This window comes from Capra hircus, chromosome 2, assembly GCF_001704415.2.
Source record: "Capra hircus breed San Clemente chromosome 2, ASM170441v1, whole genome shotgun sequence".
NCBI classification, from domain to species: domain Eukaryota; kingdom Metazoa; phylum Chordata; class Mammalia; order Artiodactyla; family Bovidae; genus Capra; species Capra hircus.
In genome coordinates, this window is record NC_030809.1 from 129,927,533 (window position 1) to 129,945,360 (window position 17,828).

The window sequence follows — 17,828 nt, forward strand, 5'->3', positions numbered from 1 at the left end:
CTCCTTATCTGGGTACTCTTCTGTCGAGTCTGAATGCTGCATTAGGTGCAAGAGCGGAACTTAAGGACGTTAGGAAGGAATTTGGGGCTTCCCTGGTGGCTCAGTGGCTCCTCATCTCAAGGTAAGAGATGCAGGTTCGATCCCTGGGTTGGGAAGATGCCCTGGAGAAGAATATGGCTACCCACCCCAGTATTGTCTGGAAAATCCTGTGGAGAGAGGAGCCTGGTAGGCTATAGTCCATAGGGTAGCAGAGTTGGACATGACTTAGACTGAACAACAACAGGAAGAATATGGGTAGTGGAAAGAATGGCACTTACACCAGTCCTAGATATTTGGCAAGTGAAAGTATAATTCTTCCATATTCTTTATTATACTGGAGAAGTTATTGGGGGAAAGACGTACGCTCTCTGGGGCTTGTCTGGGCTTTCACGCAGATCACATTATATGGTTTGAATGCCACTCTCATGGGCATTCTCAAGAAAACATGGCCTAACCACTGTAACTGCAACATGAATTGAGTTTGGAATTATAAGTATGTTCACATTCTCTGGTATTGCTTAGCTTTCCACTTGTAAACTTTAGAGGAAAACTTTATATAGAAGAATTTTTATTAATTATGTCATACTAAATTGGATTTTCACATATCACATCTTTATTGGGTTCTTTCCTTTTTCTAGTCAGTTTACCAGTTGTTAAGGATAAAAGATAAAATATCCATTTTCTATTTTCAAGGAATGGAGTCTAACGTATGTGCATGCTCAGTTGTGTCCGACTCTGAGACCCATGGCCTGTGAGGCTCCTCTGTCCATGGAATTTTCCAGGTGAGAATACTGTGAGTGGGTTGCCATTTCGTACTCTAGCATATCTTCCAACCCAGGGATTGAACTGGCATCTCCTGCATTGGCAGGCAGATTCTTTACCACTGAGCTACCAGGGAAGCCCCATAGGTCTGATAATAGGCAATTACAGTTAAGCATTATGGAAAATGTGCATTAAGAGAGGAGAGTCACTTGGGGAAGGGGACAACTTGCCACAGATTTATCCAGTTTAGCAGGACCATAGTGTGCTTTTTGGGTTTCAACATCTGATTCTTTTTTAGGGTTGAAATCAGTTTATCAGGTCTAGAAGTGATTGGACTCTGGAGTGCTGAGTCACACAATTTGCTAATAAACTGCTATGTAAAAACCATAGTACTAATGTATTAAGAGAAATGATGAAGGGTCTAGGATAGCTGATCCTAGAGCCTGCTGATCCTTACCTTTTCTGTGTTGATCAAATTACAATGAAAGCCAGATCCAAATTATAACCAGATTGTTTGGCATAATGGAATGGAAGCAATAGAAATGAGTTTGGTGCTTTTAATGGCTAATATTTCAGGCTTGATGCACCCCTTTCCACTTGAGTCACATACCTGTCTTATGTTCTTCATAGGTTGAATTGTGCTAAAAAAAAAAAAGTCATTTGCCTTTATTTGCTAACAAATATCTTTTTTGATGTGGAACATTCTTTCATCACAGCTTCCCTGGTGGCTCAGACAGGAGACATGAGACACAGGTTCCATCTCTGGGTTCGGAAGATTCCCTGGAGAAGGGCATGGCTTACCCACTCCAGTATTCTTGCCTGGAGAAACCCATGGACAGAGGAGCCTGGCAGGCTACAGTTTATGAGGTCTGTAAGCAAAGAGTCAGACACAACTAAGCAACTAACACTTTCTCTTTACATTCTTTAATTAATGGTAATACCATCCATCTCTTGCCTGGAAAATCCCATGGATGGGGTCGCTGAGTCGGACATCACTGAGTAATCACTTTCACTTTTCACTTTCATGCATTGGAGAAGGAAATGGCAACCCACTCCAGTGTTCTTGCCTGGAGAATCCGAGGATGGGGTCGCACAGAGTCGGACACGACTGAAGCGACTTAGCAGCAGCAGCAATACCATCCATCAGGCAGGTCTCATCTTTGGAACATGTTTTATTTTGTTTGCTGAACCATGATGCTTGTATCACAAATTTATTATTTTTTAAAAAAATCATGTTAAAGTGTTAGAAAAACCATTTTAAGGTGTACAGTTCAGTGGCATTAAATACATTCACATTGTTGTGCAACCATTGCTACCATCTTATTTCCAAAACTCTTTCATCTTCCCCAGCCGAAACTATCCGTTAAACACTAATTCATTTCCCTTTCTTCCCATCCCCTGGCAACCACCATTCTCTTTATGACTTTGAATACTCTAGGTGCCTCATACTCTAGGTCACACAGTACTTGTCCTTTTGTAACTGGCTTATTTCACTTAGCATTAATGTCAGGGTTCATCCAGTGTTGTAGCATATGTGAGAATTTCCATCACCAACTCAATGGACATGAGTTTGAGCAAACTCTGGAGACAGTGAAGGACAGGGAAGCCTGGAGTGCTGCAGTTCATGTGGTCACAGAGTTGGACAAGACTAAGTGACTGAACAACAACGTAATTGGAAATTCAAAAAATTTATATATTGTAAAATTCCTTTCATATTTTAGAGTTCATTCTAAGCATTATGATGTTTCTTTCAATTCTTGAATTTGAGAATTATTTTTATCCATGTAATTATGCAGTTAAATGTCATAGTAACAAAACTAGCTTATGTGCTAACTTGAGATTACATAGATCTTTAGAGCTACAGATTGAGTCCCTTTCATAAGCATTAGTTGTTTTATTAAAGGCTTGAATGAGTCAAAAAATAGAATAAATTATACTATTCTGAACATAAAATAAAATCCAAATATATTATTAACTTTTAAATTATGGAATATTTTAATTATGAAAGTGTCAAAAATAATATAATCAACTTCTGTGAACCAAAGACCCAATTTAAGAGCTAAAGTATCACCCTTCAGTTGAGCTGTGTACTGTACACCCAAATTCAGTGTTGTAAGTTTGATGTTTATAATTCTTATGAATTAATTCACTTGTAGCTAAACAAAAACTTTAACAAATTATTTATTTTTGGCTGTGCTGGTCTCTGTTGCTGCACGGGCTTACTTGTAGTTGTGGTGCAGACTTCTCATTGTGATGGTTTTTCTTGTTGTGGAGCAGAATTTAGTTGCTCTGTTGCACGTAGGATCTTACCAGATCAAGGATCGAACCTGTGTCTTCTACACTGGCAGGTGGATTCTCTACCAGTGAGTCACCAGGGAAGCCCTAGACAAAAACTTGTAAACTCCCCGTAACAAACTACCTGCTGTATCGTTTTTAACTGGAAATGTAATTATGGAGTAAAATAAAAATCTGAGACATCTCACTTTTTGACATCAAGCAAAATGAAGGTGTTTATCTTTGCTATCCTCTTACCTACCTTACTTCTTGGCCCAGTGCTATTCAAAAATTGCTTTTTGTTTTTTCTTTTAAACCTAGACCTATCTCCCCAGTACTGAACTTGTTTACACTTCCAACACCAATATGTAATATACATGTAACTGTTTTGGGAATTACACTTTTCTGTCCTGTTGGAAAGAATATTAAACTGCATTGGTCTATGCTGAGTTGCTGCATTGGTCTTTTGCATGAGGATATTTTGGAGTCGTATTTACTAGTGATACATATTAATATAGGGCTTCCCTGGTGGTTCAGTGGTAAAGACCTGCCTGCCAATGCAGGAGACACAGGTTTGATCCCTGGGTCAGGAAGATTTCCTGGAGGAGGAAATGGCAACCCACTCCAGTATTCTTGCTTGGGAAATTCCATGGACAGAGGAGCCTGTCAGGCTACAGTCTATGGGGCTGCAAAGAGTAGGACATGACTGAGCGTGCGCACGCACACAGAGATTAATATAGGAGACAGAAGAGAAATATATTGCATAAGATTCAACATCAGCTAGACAAGATGAATCAATAGGTTAAAGTCCAACAACATGGGGATCTATAGGAATATAGATAAATCCATTAAGTAAGTACATGAAGGGAAAACCATCACTGAACAGCACTGCATGTGGGACCGGAGATTTTAGTGACCATCAAGTGAATCAGTGATATGTGGCTCTCAAAACAGCTAAAATATGCTTCATTAAGAATAAAGAGTATCCAGAACAAGGGAAGCGGTACTGTTGGAGTGACATCACATCTGTAGTTGCCTTAGTGCGATATATAATAAACTGCGACTTAGAGCAGAATTATCAGGACAGTGGGAAAAATTTAAAACCATATCATAATGGAAAATGGTGAGCGCTCTGGTACTATTTATTCAGTGCTGTTGGTAACAGTTTAAAAGCTGAAAAGTTATGTGGAACAAGCATTAAATTTTGGCTAAATGTAAAACAGGTTATAAATTCCATTGCAAAAATGCAGCCTTGTATTTTTTAAGTCCTCCTTTATTAGTGCCAACACAGGACTGAACAGAGGCGTGGTGGTCAATGAAAACTGAACGTAAAGGGTGGGGTTGAATTACATAGCCTCTAAGGTCTTTTCCAACTCTTGGCATCATATAGTTTTGTAAGGCTAATTCACACAGATATTAGTTAAGGAGAGAGCTATGCCCCTCAAGATCTTTCTAGTTTAACAGACAATAGTGACATAAACCTAACAAATACCATTCTATGCTTAAAAACAAAAATGAAAAATGGGGCAAGTGAAAAGAATACAGGGGTTAACTTTGGACGTTCCAGTGGAAACTCCCATTGGTCAAAGCTGGAGGACAATTTGAGCAACAAATTAATCGTTATAATAGATTATAAACAAACAATAAAACATCCATGAGCTCATAATATAAATGACTGAATAAATGGGAGAGAAGGGGAAAATCTTCCTTACAAAAGAATTCCAGTAAATACATGTAGAAGGAATGAAGGAAATAAACCACCACCATTGGAACTCCAAAGGAATAACTGATGCAGTCAAGAGTCACCAGTGCATGCTAAAATTAGCAGCATTTCTGAACTCAGACCTATTTAGAAATTGGTATTATGTGTCCTGACTTGAAATTAGGAGCAAGTATAGCATAGCAGTTGATTTTATTCCAAATAATAGTCATTATAGATTATGTTTAAAAAAGTTTTCTCTTACACTAAACTGTACAAATTTGTGAAATTAGGAACGGTTTTCTTATTTACCATTCAACCACTCACCTAGGTGTTAAGGCTAAAAAACTATGAGTTATTTTAGTTCCCTTCCCCCAACTTACTTTCATTGTATCAGTGTTCTGTATTGTACTTGCTAAGTGTATCCCATATTTTACCACTTCTCACCACTGCATCAGCTAATTCCCTAGTCTGAGCTACCTCTTGCTTGTAGTAGCTTCCCAACTGTTCTCCCTGCTTCCCATTCCCTTACAGTTTATTTCCAATATTAGCCAGTGACCTTCATAGACACACAAGCAAACCACCACAAAAACCCCAGATCCCTTTACTCTCCTGTGCAAAACTCTCTCATGGCTTTGCCAGGCTTAGAATAAAATTTGCTCTTTACCTTGGTCGACCCCTACCTACTTCTCTGAACTCATTTGGTACCATTCTTATCCTTGTTGCTTATTACTCCTTTCCAGGGACAGTGACTGTCCTTCAAACATACCACCTCCTTCCTGCCCCAGAGCCTTAGTACCTGCCATCACCAGTACTCGAAAGCCTCTTTCCCTAGATCTTTGTATTGCTTGCTCCTTTACATCAGGAAAGTCTCTGTCTAAATGTCGCATTAGTTAGGATCTTTATGGAAGACTTTTCTGAGGCAGGCTCCCCTGCCTTTTACTGGTTTACCTCCCCACCCCCCACCCCTCCATAGCATTTATCACTATGTAAAATAATATGTATTTGTTTACTCATCTGTTCTCCAACTTGAATGTAAGCACATAGGGATCTGGTTTGTCTTGCTACAAACTGTACCCACAATACCTAAAATAGTTCCTACAATGGAGTGGGTCTTCAAATATCTATTGAATAAATATCTTTTAACACACTGAAGGGCTAAAGTAGCGGAAACAGCAGAAGACCTGTATCAGAGGCCGATTTCTGTCTCTGAAGTCTGTGGAAAAAAATTTAAGCCTTTTGAGATAAACTTTAAAATGAAGAAAAATGAAAGAATACTTTTTAGGTGCCTTAATTTTACAAGGGCTTCCCTGGTGGCTCAGATGGTAAAGAATCTGCCTGCAGTGTGGGAGACCCAGGTTCAATCCCTGGGTTGGGAAGATCCCCTGGAGAAGGGAATGGCTACCCACTCCAGTATTCTTGTCTGGAGAATTCCATGGACAGAGGAACCTGACAGGCTATAGTCCACAGGGTTGCAAAAAGTCAGAGACCAGTGAGCCACTAACACTTTCACTTTTACAAATTCAGTTGCTTAAAACAAAAAACTTAAGCATAATTTAATGACTGAGTTTAGAAGCTTTTGCAATAACCTTATACCAAAGAAAAATTTTATTAAAGTATAGATTACTGGTTATTTAAAAATACAAACATACAAAGGCATTATCATACAACTGATTTCTAAACTCAACACTTTTAAAATATAAAACAATGATCATTCCCCCTAAGAGTCAGTGTGAAACAAACTGACTTTTAAGTTGGTTTTATAATTCTTTATACTCACTCTTGCTTACAAATGTTACTAGGTTTTTCAGTTTTATTCCATATCAGAACTTTTTTTTGACATGTTTACTTCCCAAAGTAGTATATAGTTATTTCTTGGAATTAATGTTAGCAACTATAGAAAGCTTCTCTATGGGACAAAAATTCAATGGTTGCTGCTTTGGAAATCTGAGTTATCTACACTAAGACTCACATATTGAAAGGTAAAATACGAATGGGTAAACGATGGGGATTGAGAGCAGGAGGACTAAGAAAAGATGATGTTCTCTTTCACTGCAGACCTGCTACAAGAAGACTCCATTATTTACTCTGATACTATTACTAGAGAAGCAGTTTCTGCCAGGTCACAGGTTGGCTAGGTAGTTGTCCATTTTAATTTTCTTTACTAAAGAATGGCAGATGGCAACAATTAAATTGCTCCACCAAATAAGCAGAGACTTTAAGTTACCATATACTTTAATTATGAAAAATAAATTATTTTCTTAATTGGTTTAGCAGCCTTGTATCTGGAAAGGCAGCAAAACCCACTCTATTCCAAAATTAGAAGGCCAGCTAAGAGGCTGCTTCTAAGATGCCTGACTATCTTCTATCATCAATCAGTCATGAAAGTGAACTTTCATGAACTCAGTAATAAATGTAAAAATAAAAGTCATTTATCAAACAATGTTGAGCCTGCAAAACCAAAAAAGTTCATAAGGTAGGAATTGGTTTGTATAAAACAAAGGATATATATCCTCTTATATAACACAAGAGGAATATGTATGGTAATAAAAACAATTTATAATAAACTTGTAAAGAGATGATTCTGGTTTACATGTAAGTCGGCTTAAACTGACCATGACTGAATGATTGAAAATTTTCTTCTCCAAACATAATGCCCATTCATTCTAAGCTAAGCCAGACTTAGTTTCTGATCTCTACTTCCTTGGATTTATCTACTACACCCTTACTTTACAGCCATTTAACTTATAAGCTGGGCCTGCCCAGCCTGCCCATAATGCCTCTCTTCAGAAAGATACCAGGTGCATTAAACAGAGGCATCTTCCTGTAAGAATCTACACTTCAAAATAGCCTATGAAGAACTAGCAACTGGCCGTCTAATGTAGCTACCTCTCATTTCACATTATGCAGTTTACTAACCACTCCTTGCTTACAGAAAACTCGGTGGCTGTAAAGCTTTTTGTTCCATTTCAAAACATTTCAATACTTATTAATTCCAAAGATCCGAACACCATGAAGCTGTGGCATTTTGGGAATTAGCACACTCAGGAGAGAAGCTGTGTTTAGGATGAAGTGAGTTGTATCATACTTCGTATAGAAACTTGCCAGAAAATATCTGTAGAAACAAAAGTTAAGAATATATATATATATATAAAATATATAAAAGTGAAATTGCTTAGAAATCTTTAAATATTTAAAGGTGGGAAAAAGGCCACTGAAACATAAATACCTAAAAGTAGAACCATTTTTTTTTTGAGCACTAGAACAAGAGCAAACATTTTAGTTTGGGGGCCTAAATTAGTTTTAATTGAGACTGAAACATTGGTTGAATAGAGGCATATATGCACATTTTGCATTTTTGCAATTGTGTAAAATGTATTTAATGGAAGACAGTTACTACTTAGCATCCTTTAAAGCAGAAGACTTTCAAACTAGGGTTTGTATGCTTCTTGAAACTTTAGGTATAGTTTTGTATTAATGTGTATATATCTAAAGAGAAGATCCAGATTCAAAGCATCCATCATATTCTCAAATGGTTCATTGTGACCCACCAAAAGGTTAAAAGCCACTGCTGTAAAGTTGTGAAAAACAGGGTGTTAGTGCATTAGTATAATTTATAATAGCCATCTTTGAAAGCAAACAAATACTTGATTGCCCTTTTGATGTTTTTTTCCATACTGTAGTTGAACAGGTATATAACCAGTGTAATTGGCAACTTGAAAGATATTACTGTAAGATTCCAGCTGTTTTTCTATAACTGAACATCTGAGTGTATATATTCAGGATATCCAATATCTGAGAATTTGTTTTAAGAAGCCTAAGCCACCTTTAAGACCATAAATCATCAATTCAGAATGCCCAAGTTTGACCCAAGGGTATGTCAGAATGAGGATACATCAAGAAGCCACCAAAAGAGTATCCTAATATAAACAGGATATAGACTGTAAATAATAAAGCATTGTACTGTACTTGATATAGAAGGCTGACTAGTTATACTCCAGATTTTTAACTATACTGAAGCTAGGCACACATAAGCCCCACATTATTCAATGGTCAACCGTATTATAATGCAATCTTCAACATGTTATAGATGAGGACACTGAGAGTTTCAAGAATATGGCTGAAAGTCAGATAGCTAGAGGGCAGCAGAGCTAAAATACAAATTTAGGGCTCTCTGAATAGCCATTATTCTTGTTATTGCATTAATCTTTGTTAGACCATACATATTTTTCTTTTGATGTCAGGCTAAAATAATTAAAAACTTAAAAAATTTCCTCTTATGTGGAACGAAATCTACATAAGGAAAAAGAAATCTACCACTTTATGATTACTTCATTCTTTTCTTTGAAAATGCCTTCCCTATCTTAAACATCAATGTAACACCTAACCTACCTTAAGTTCCATTTTAAGGGATTCTAATGCCTTGACTTAACAGACATGAGTTTGAGTAAACTCCGGGAGATGGTGAGGGAGAAGCCTGATATGCTGCAGTCATGGGGTTGTGAAGAGCTTTACGCGATTTGGCAACTGACCAACAACAATGCCTCTAAGAAGTCTTTCCAGTTACTGCAGACCACACTGATTCTATAATGGATATGTAATTATATATATTCTTTGTGATTGGATAAGTGATTGGGATATATGTGAAATATCTATCGTATGCAAGCATCTGAGTGTAGAATTCAAAGCACTGTATGCACTTATAAATTCTTTGCAGAAATAAAATAATAGAGAAATAATATAAAGTGGCATAAATTAGGGATATATAACTACTACTATGGAAGTTCAAAGCAGAGCATTTCACTGAAGGTTGGTTGCTAAGGAAAAGACCTCACTGAGATGGTCACAATTTAAATCTTGAAAGAAAAACAAGACAGGTAAGAAAGGAGAAAGCATTTGAGGTGGAAAAAATGACTTGAACTAAGGCACAGAAATAGGATTATACATAAAACATATTTAAGAAATGCTGCTTAGAAGAGTGAGGCTAGGTGGGAGTTGGGTTAAGGTATAATATTCACATAAAGGAAAAATAAAGTAGGAACCATCTTGTGGAGGATCCTGAATATCAGATATTAGGAGGAAATCTGGAGAAGGCAATGGCACCCCACTCCAGCACTCTTGCCTGGAAAATCCCATAGACGAAGGAGCCTGGTGGGCCGCAGTCCATGGGGTCGCTACGAGTCGGACACGACTGAGCGACTTCACTTTCACTTTTCATTTTCATGCACTGGAGAAGGAAATGGCAGCCCACTCCAGTGTTCTTGCCTGGAGAATCCCAGGGACGGGGGAGCCTTATTGGCTGCTGTCTATGGGGTCGCACAGAGTTGGACTGAAGCGACTTAGCAGCAGCAGCAGGAGGAAATCAGATAAGGTTAGATGCTTTACAGATAGGTATTATCTCATTCATTTTTTATATCATCAAATTGAGTTAGGTACCATTGGCTAGAATTTTATATATGAGCAAACCAAGCAGGCAAAGTGACAGCTACGTGATTCAACCCAGGTCTGTCCTACAATGAAAGCCTAACTTCTGTTTTCTCTAAACCATACTCTCTCTCCCAAGGAGTTTGAGCATTCAAATGCGGCAGGTAGTCAATGAAATTCATCTGAAATCATCTAAATCTTTGTTGAGGGAGATTAATCTGATAGTGGACAACAGAACAAGATTATGTGTTTAGTTTTCTTGCAAGCAGCTTAAGAAAATGAACTAGAATATATTTGACTTGTACATTCTAGAATGTCTTGGCATACTGAGGAACATGTAATGTTGTCTCCATATATGTTTGACTGAAGTGAAAACTAGTTTTAACAGTTTGTTAAAAATTTTGCCTGTATTTTATATTCTCTATGAAGTAACAATTTATTGATGTTTTCAACAAAATAATCTGTTTCTATTTCAAATTTAATAAAAGAATGGCTTCATCTCATCCAGACCTCCTCATACCTGAAAATTTCCACTACTTACAGAATTATTGGAGAAATTGTGAAAAACTTCCGTGAAGATGTAAACTGTACTCCATAGTCCAGTTGTTCCCAATGAGTTAGGAGCCTTGCTTTACCCTGGTCAGGAGTTTCGAAAGGTGTTCCTTTTACTGCATGCAAAAATACATACATCCCCTGAAAAACAAGCAAGGGGGTATATAGTTAATATCAAATACAAAATGAGTATTTGTCATTAAGCATCAAGATAGTTCCAGGCTGTGTCAGACTGCATGATAAACTTAACAGCTCAAGTTTTAAGATTTCATATTATTGTGAAAGATTGTGGCCAGTTTCTTCATAGTAAAACTAGACTTCTGTGGGCTTAAATGGAAATATTATTTGGTGAAAACCACTATAAAGTCCACCAAAAATAACCTGTTTTCATCTCTTATTAAACAGAAAATAAATGAAAAGTACCATTAGGGTAGCTTTGCATCATTACATTTAGATTTCCTAGTACATTTCCTATTAGGAAATAGGATTACCTTATCTCCAGTGTGTTGGAAAGTTTAGAGTGTTATATTAGTAAGTCTGATGATATTTATATAATGATAAAAACATATAAATTGGCAAATATTATAATCTGTGTAGGGGAAAATTATTTTGAAAATACTTAACATTAGTCTTTGTCTCACTAGTTCTTTTTCAAGATGTCTGAACAAAGATGGTTTGATATACTAGGTATAATGTTTAACACAACCTGCTTTTAAAATCACCACTGTAACTCAATAGTGTGTTTTTAGAAGGTAGTTTTTAAAAATTAAAGTAAAAAAAATTACTAAGAGCCATTCTGGCCAGTGATACGTTTAAGTATCTAATTTTGTGGTTAATTAGGAAAAAAAACAATGTGTACTAGATTTGGTTTCCTGGAGATATCCACTTAGATTTATAGGTAACAGGATTACCATGTACCCCCGCACTGGTAAAAGAATAAAGCATATATATTATTGTGGAACAGTTTTACCCAATAAAGTCATGATGTGACTATCATTTTTTTTTAACTTCAACTTTTAATAAATATATGGAAAAAATAGAAAACTCAGTGATTTGAAATTTTACGTTATTATTAATAGGTTAAGACAGCCCTTCTTTAAAGCTTGGTCTACTTCCTAGTTATTCCATTGGGCAGTTTAAAAGTTGTTTACCTGCAATAACACATAAGCAACAGAAGCATGGATTCATGTTCAACCGGATGTAAATCTACAAATGGTTAATAAGTGGCTAATACGTATAGAACACAGGACCTGTATACATATATGAAATTGAACAAGACATGTGCAACCCCTTGAGAAAGTTCAATCTTCTGAGATGGTAAGGAAAAAAAAAAGGTATGCACAAACAACTACAATGTAAGACAGACATTTCTGTCAAAGGTGTAATGAAATACAGGAAATGCAAAGCAAAAGCCTTGATGGTGCCTTGTCAACTACCTTATTCTGAAGGTTCAGCTCAATGATAATTCCTTAGTGAAGCGCTTCACATTAGCATTAATTAACCTCTTCCCTATGTGCATATGTAGAATTTTATTGAAAATAGTTTTATTATAGCACAATACATTATATTGAAGTTATTTTTATAATGTTTGTTTTCCCATTAGCCTGAATACCTCAGGAATAGGGACTCATACAAAGCAACTATTAGATATTAAGCCAAGATGACATTAAACCAAGGAATATTTATTCTGTAAGCACAAGGAAATCATTTTCATGTTGGTTTTAAAAGAGATTATGAAACAGAAATTCTGTGCTTTCAAATTCTCAGCAGAATGTGACCCTTAAAAGTTAAGAATCTCTGCTTTAGACCATATATGTATTAGAAGTTATTGAAGAGAAAAAATAATTCTCTTATTATGTCCTTCAAACCACATGCACTCACCAGCGTCTAGAAGATAATATTCAAACAGTTTATTTTATGTATTCTTTTTAATGAAAAAAATCTTATCTAACCATTTATCTTCTACTCCATTATTTTTATTGTTTTTCTAGAAAATTTTAGTGATGATTTATACCCACATTAAAAGAATTAGGGAAATAAGTATGTAGCTCATGATTAGACCTTAACAAATATTTACTGACTCAAAGTGAAAAGAGTTTTCTTTTATTTTAAAAGCCAGGATAAGAACTTTGTGAAGTATTAGAACTTGTAAGAGTGAACTATAGCTCTGAGTAAAACAACTCCTGTAGGTTTCTAATATATAGTTTATAAAGACAGAGGCCATGTTTTTTTCTAACCATGGATAACAATTAGGTCTATTTTTCAGTATTAAAAAGCGTGCAGTACATATTTCACACTTTTAATTGGTTTAATGTAGGTTAACATCAAAAGAAATTTACATTTGGCATCATGTAATCATGTAATTGCTACATTTATGGCTGGTTAGTCAGGTTTTTAGTATAGAGGACTACGAAGTCGGAAGTTTACTTCCCTACGTGTTCTCAATTACTCGTCCTTTGTCCATGGCCATATACTGTGTCTCAATCTCAGTCAACCAACTTGAAAACATGAAGTGGGCTGATGACTTCTTAAGTTCATTTAATACATGTGCCACTGGAGAAGGGAAAATTATGTGAGAACATACATAATTTATTCAGCAACATTTAAATAGGCCTTTAGAGATATAGAAGTTAAAAAATAGAAGAGATAAATTGCTAATTATAACAGTATGATAAACACATGAAAAAAGAATCCAGCATGGGGATTTTGTAGCTTCCTAGAAAAGGTGATACTTGAGAAGTTTGCCTGGACAAGCAGGGATCAGCCAGGCAGAGCAGGAAGGAGGAAGGGGTATTAAAATAGTGGAAGAAGAGCCTAAGTCAAAGCAGAAAGGTGAGAGATGATTTTCATTATTTTGAGACCGTAGTTGTGTTTGGAGATGTGTTAAGATTGGGTCTCTTTCTTGCCTCTGTACTATTTTCAACTAGTTTTCTATGTCACACAAAGAACTTGGCATTTTACTATGAATGCAACAGAATCACTGAAAGACTTAAGAGTGTGTCTTGAATAAACATGAATTTTAAAAATATCACTCTGCCAAACTCAAATGAAGGAAAGTAGAGTAGAGGAGCATCAAGCAGACCAAGTAGGAGTAATCTACCTGAGTGGAAAAAAGGGCATGAATTATAACAATGTCAGTAAGGATCAAGCTGAAGACAGTAAAACTGGACAGGGCTTTGACTAAATGGCTGTGGAATATAAAGAAAAAAAGTTACCCTAAGACTAGTGTGACCATATATACTAGTTTGCATGGGTAATCCTGATTTATACTTACTCTCTCAAGGTTGTTATTACTAGAGCTCTCAAGCTCTCTTTTACTCTCAAAACAGTCTTGGTTTGGATGATACACTGTATTAATCACTTTACCTTTGACATTCAGCTATGTGGCTTGGCTTGCTGTGCAGATAGTGGTACCTTTAGATTAGATTAGGAACAAAGTCCAGGAACAGATCGTGGTGGGTGGCAAGGAATATGTCAGGAGTGAGTATAATTTAAACTTGTTTGGTTTTAAGGTGCAAGATGATCTGGCAGTATTAACATGGTCATCATCATTTAACAGGTAGAAACTGAAAATACAGATAGATTAAGTAACCTAGGTAGAATATATATCATAAGAAGGGATGAAAAAGAAAACCTTGGTAATAGCAATACTTGAGAGGAAAAGAGAAGACTGCAAGAGGAAGTAGTAAAGGAAAGATCCAAAATATATCCAGGAAAAAGCAGCCCCATGGAAGCCAAAGGAAAAGAATTCCAATAAAAGGGATAAGACTAGCATCAAATATTTCAGAGATCACTATTTAAAAATAGTGTTAAACATTCCTTTCAAAGTCTATCATATAAAATAAACTAATTGGACATTCATTTATTTCTACCACATCATCTTTGTCCTTCTCCAGTCAACTTCAAGGCTTCCCAGATGGCTCAGTGGTAAAGAATCCGCCTGCCAATGCAGGAGATGCAGGTTTGATCCCTGGATTAGGAAGATCCCCTTGAGGAGGAAATGGCAACCCACTCCAGTGTTCTTGCCTGGAAAATCCCATGGACAGAGGAGCCTGGTGGGCTACAGACCACCAAGTCACAAGAACTGGACACGAATGAGCACACACAGCCAACTTCATATACTTTCCAGAAGATTTAAAATAAATCATACTAATTAAAAAACATCTATTTCTCCTACACTTTTCTGTTTTAGTTCTAAGTTTCTCATTTTGGATATATTTTTAAACAAATAGAGTTAATCTGGATTCAACTAAAAGTCTCAAATAACTAGATTTCTCCCCTTTCATTCTATTTTAATAGTTTGTGAAAGACAAAAAAAGTCACTATCAGGTTTTTTGTTTTTAAATAGGCAATTTCCAGAGTATTCGGTCTAATCTCTGGTACTTTGTAGAGCTATCATATAATACAAAAGCAATAGTTAACAGGAAGAAGCTTAAGGCACCATAAGTTTTTGAATCATTTAAGACAGATTAAACTCAAAATTTCTACACTGAAACAGAAAAGTATATTTATACAATTTAGAAAGACTTAACAAGGATTTAGACCAAAGATGTTCATTAGATTCTAGTTAACCAAAAAACATAATTACTTATGATGCATTCTGGTTAATCAATATATTATAGTAGTCTGAGTTAAAGCATCTTGTAATTTTTGCTAAAATGACTTTTTTTTCAGATTCTATAAAACAGGAAGAAAATAAAAGGTCTTATAAAAAGGGTCCAATGTTTAAATATAAAGTGATACAAAAATATAACCTTATTTGAGATAAGAATTTTTCAAAACTGTCATAGATACAAAAAAATCACTGAACTATATAAATGGTTTAATTTTATATAAGTCAATTTGTTTAAAAACTGAGTCATGTGTTTTTCTTTTAGTATAAAACTTTAAGCTTCTTAAAAAATTGTTTAAATACACATAACATAAATACACCATCTTAACCATTTGTAAGTGTACAGTTCTACGGTATTACGTACATTCACAATGTTATGTAACCATTACAACCATCCATCTCCAGAACTTTTCATCTTACAAAACATTACCCATTGAACAATAACTCCCCATTTTTTCCCCACCCAGTCTCTGAAAAATCATTAAACCTTAAGGTTTTAAGTGTTTAGTATAAGGTGAAATTCTTACCAGATTATGTATAACATTTGTTAAGGTCCAAGCAACAGGAACACTGAAGAAGGGAATACTGAGTAAAACAATGTGAAGCAAGCCAACTCCCAATGCATATGTCAGCCACATACCACGGCTGTTCATTACCCGGGTATTCGGATTCACCTCGCTGTGGGCAACGCCAACATTCATGTTTGCGCTGTAGAAAAGCAATGAAATGAATCAACACTGTTGTAACTGGAAACTCAAATATTCCTAATTCTGACATGACAAAATAAGTGTGCTACTGGGATTACTTTTTTCCCCTCCTCATCGTTCTAAAATAGAACAGACCCTCCAAAATATGCTACTTTCACATGCCCAAGAGGTCAATAGTTATTCACATCCGATTCTAAGCTAAGACAGACAAGACTTATTTTTATGCTTCTTGTTGAAAATAATAAAGTTAAAATTCCTTTCCTAAAGCTTGTCTTCAAGCATGTTGGTTTTACTAAATGAAACAATGGGCAGGAAACCTCAAACTGAAAGAGAAAACCTACATTTTCTTATATCATGAGAGCAAAGTTAAAATTCAGGAAGTTCACCAACAGAATAAACTAATATGCAAAAAAGAACAAAGTTAAACTAAACCAGTCTGTTCTGAGTAGCCAGACTCTTACACCTAACAATGTATCCATAGAGTGGTCAGAGTTCAAATCACTCCTTCAGGAACACTGAAAATGAGAGGAACACAAAGAGGTGGAAATTTTACATGGTCAAAGGATGAGGTTTCTCTCTCAATCTTGTGATACAATTAGGTTAAAACAAGGAGTCTGTCTTCTGCACATTGTAATTCTGGTCACCGTCCCTAAAATACTGTTTTTTTCTCTTTCCTTCTTCCCCCTCCCTTCTTTCTTTCTGAGACTGGGGGAGAGGGGGGCCGTGCTACAGTGTATTGGGAACAGCTGAGTTAAAAATACACAAACCGTTTCCATTACAGAGTTAGCACTGAGAGAGAAATTTATCCTAACTCCATCCAACAAGTATTTTCAGAGTACAATGGCCCTCTCCCTCCAAAAATCTATAGGCTTACGGTGATGAAAGTTACACTAAAATCATCAAGTCAGTCTCAAATTTAAACGCGTAAATATGTCTTCCAGTCTAAATATCCACCGTACATAATATATAATTTTTATACGCTATAAATTGTACTTAGAACATGCCACCACACAGGGTGCTTTTCCCACTTTCGACAGATTTTTTTTTTTTTTAATGCTCGAAAGACCTTAAAATCTACATCTGAGGCGGAAGGCAAAGACTGATCCTACCCCAGGGCAGAAAACCTTTCCAGGGAGTCTGCCGCGCCACTTCAGGACTAGCAAACAATGACTTCACAGAGCAAAGAACCCTCTCGGCGCTGCCCTCGCGGATGCAGGGAACCCAGCGACCGCCCGCTACACAGCCAAGGGCAGCCTTCCCCAGCGGCCGGAGCTCCTGGGTAGTGGAAGCTCAGCAAAAGCCGCTGTGCTATCGACAAACCGCCCCGACTCCCCACCCTTTCTTCTCGGAGCTGCACATCCCGTCAGGGCCGGGACGCGACGACGAGGATTTGGGGAGCAAGTCCTGGGGGCCACTTGGCCCGCATCGCCAGACGGGGCGCGGCGGATGGAGCCAAACTCCACCTTTACCCTCAAGCCGAGGGCCTGCTAGAAGCTCCCCACGGCACAGGCGGCATCACAGCCCCTGCGGCCGTTCGTAGCCACTCACCCGCCGCCCCACTCCCGGCGGCCGGACAGAAACAATACCAGCGCCGCGGAGGCGAAGGCGGCGTCTCCTCAGGCCGGATGCGAGTGGTCAGCCTCAGCGCCGCGCAGCGCGGCGCGGCTGGCGGAAGCGCTCCTTGCGGAAAGCGCTGCCCGGGGATTGGCTGAGGGCGGCGCCAATCCCATGTTCGCCGGACTGGGCGGGACTGAGGGCG

At 37.2% G+C, this 17,828-nt stretch overlaps 1 protein-coding gene across 2 annotated transcripts; it reads right to left on the minus strand.

The window, feature by feature from the left end:
• ORMDL1 (ORMDL sphingolipid biosynthesis regulator 1) lies at window positions 2,561–17,758 on the minus strand. Of its 2 annotated transcripts, none has more exons than XM_018065586.1 (4): window positions 17,656–17,758; window positions 15,890–16,070; window positions 10,740–10,891; window positions 2,561–7,889 (listed from the first exon to the last, which is right to left on the minus strand). In XM_018065586.1, exons 2-4 carry the CDS (start codon window positions 16,061–16,063, stop codon window positions 7,754–7,756), a joined length of 462 nt encoding a protein of 153 aa, XP_017921075.1. In that variant the 5' UTR covers window positions 16,064–16,070; window positions 17,656–17,758; the 3' UTR covers window positions 2,561–7,753. The 2 variants fall into 2 exon arrangements, with proteins under 2 accessions (XP_017921075.1, XP_017921069.1); XM_018065580.1 differs by having other exon boundaries at window positions 2,780–7,889; window positions 17,618–17,745.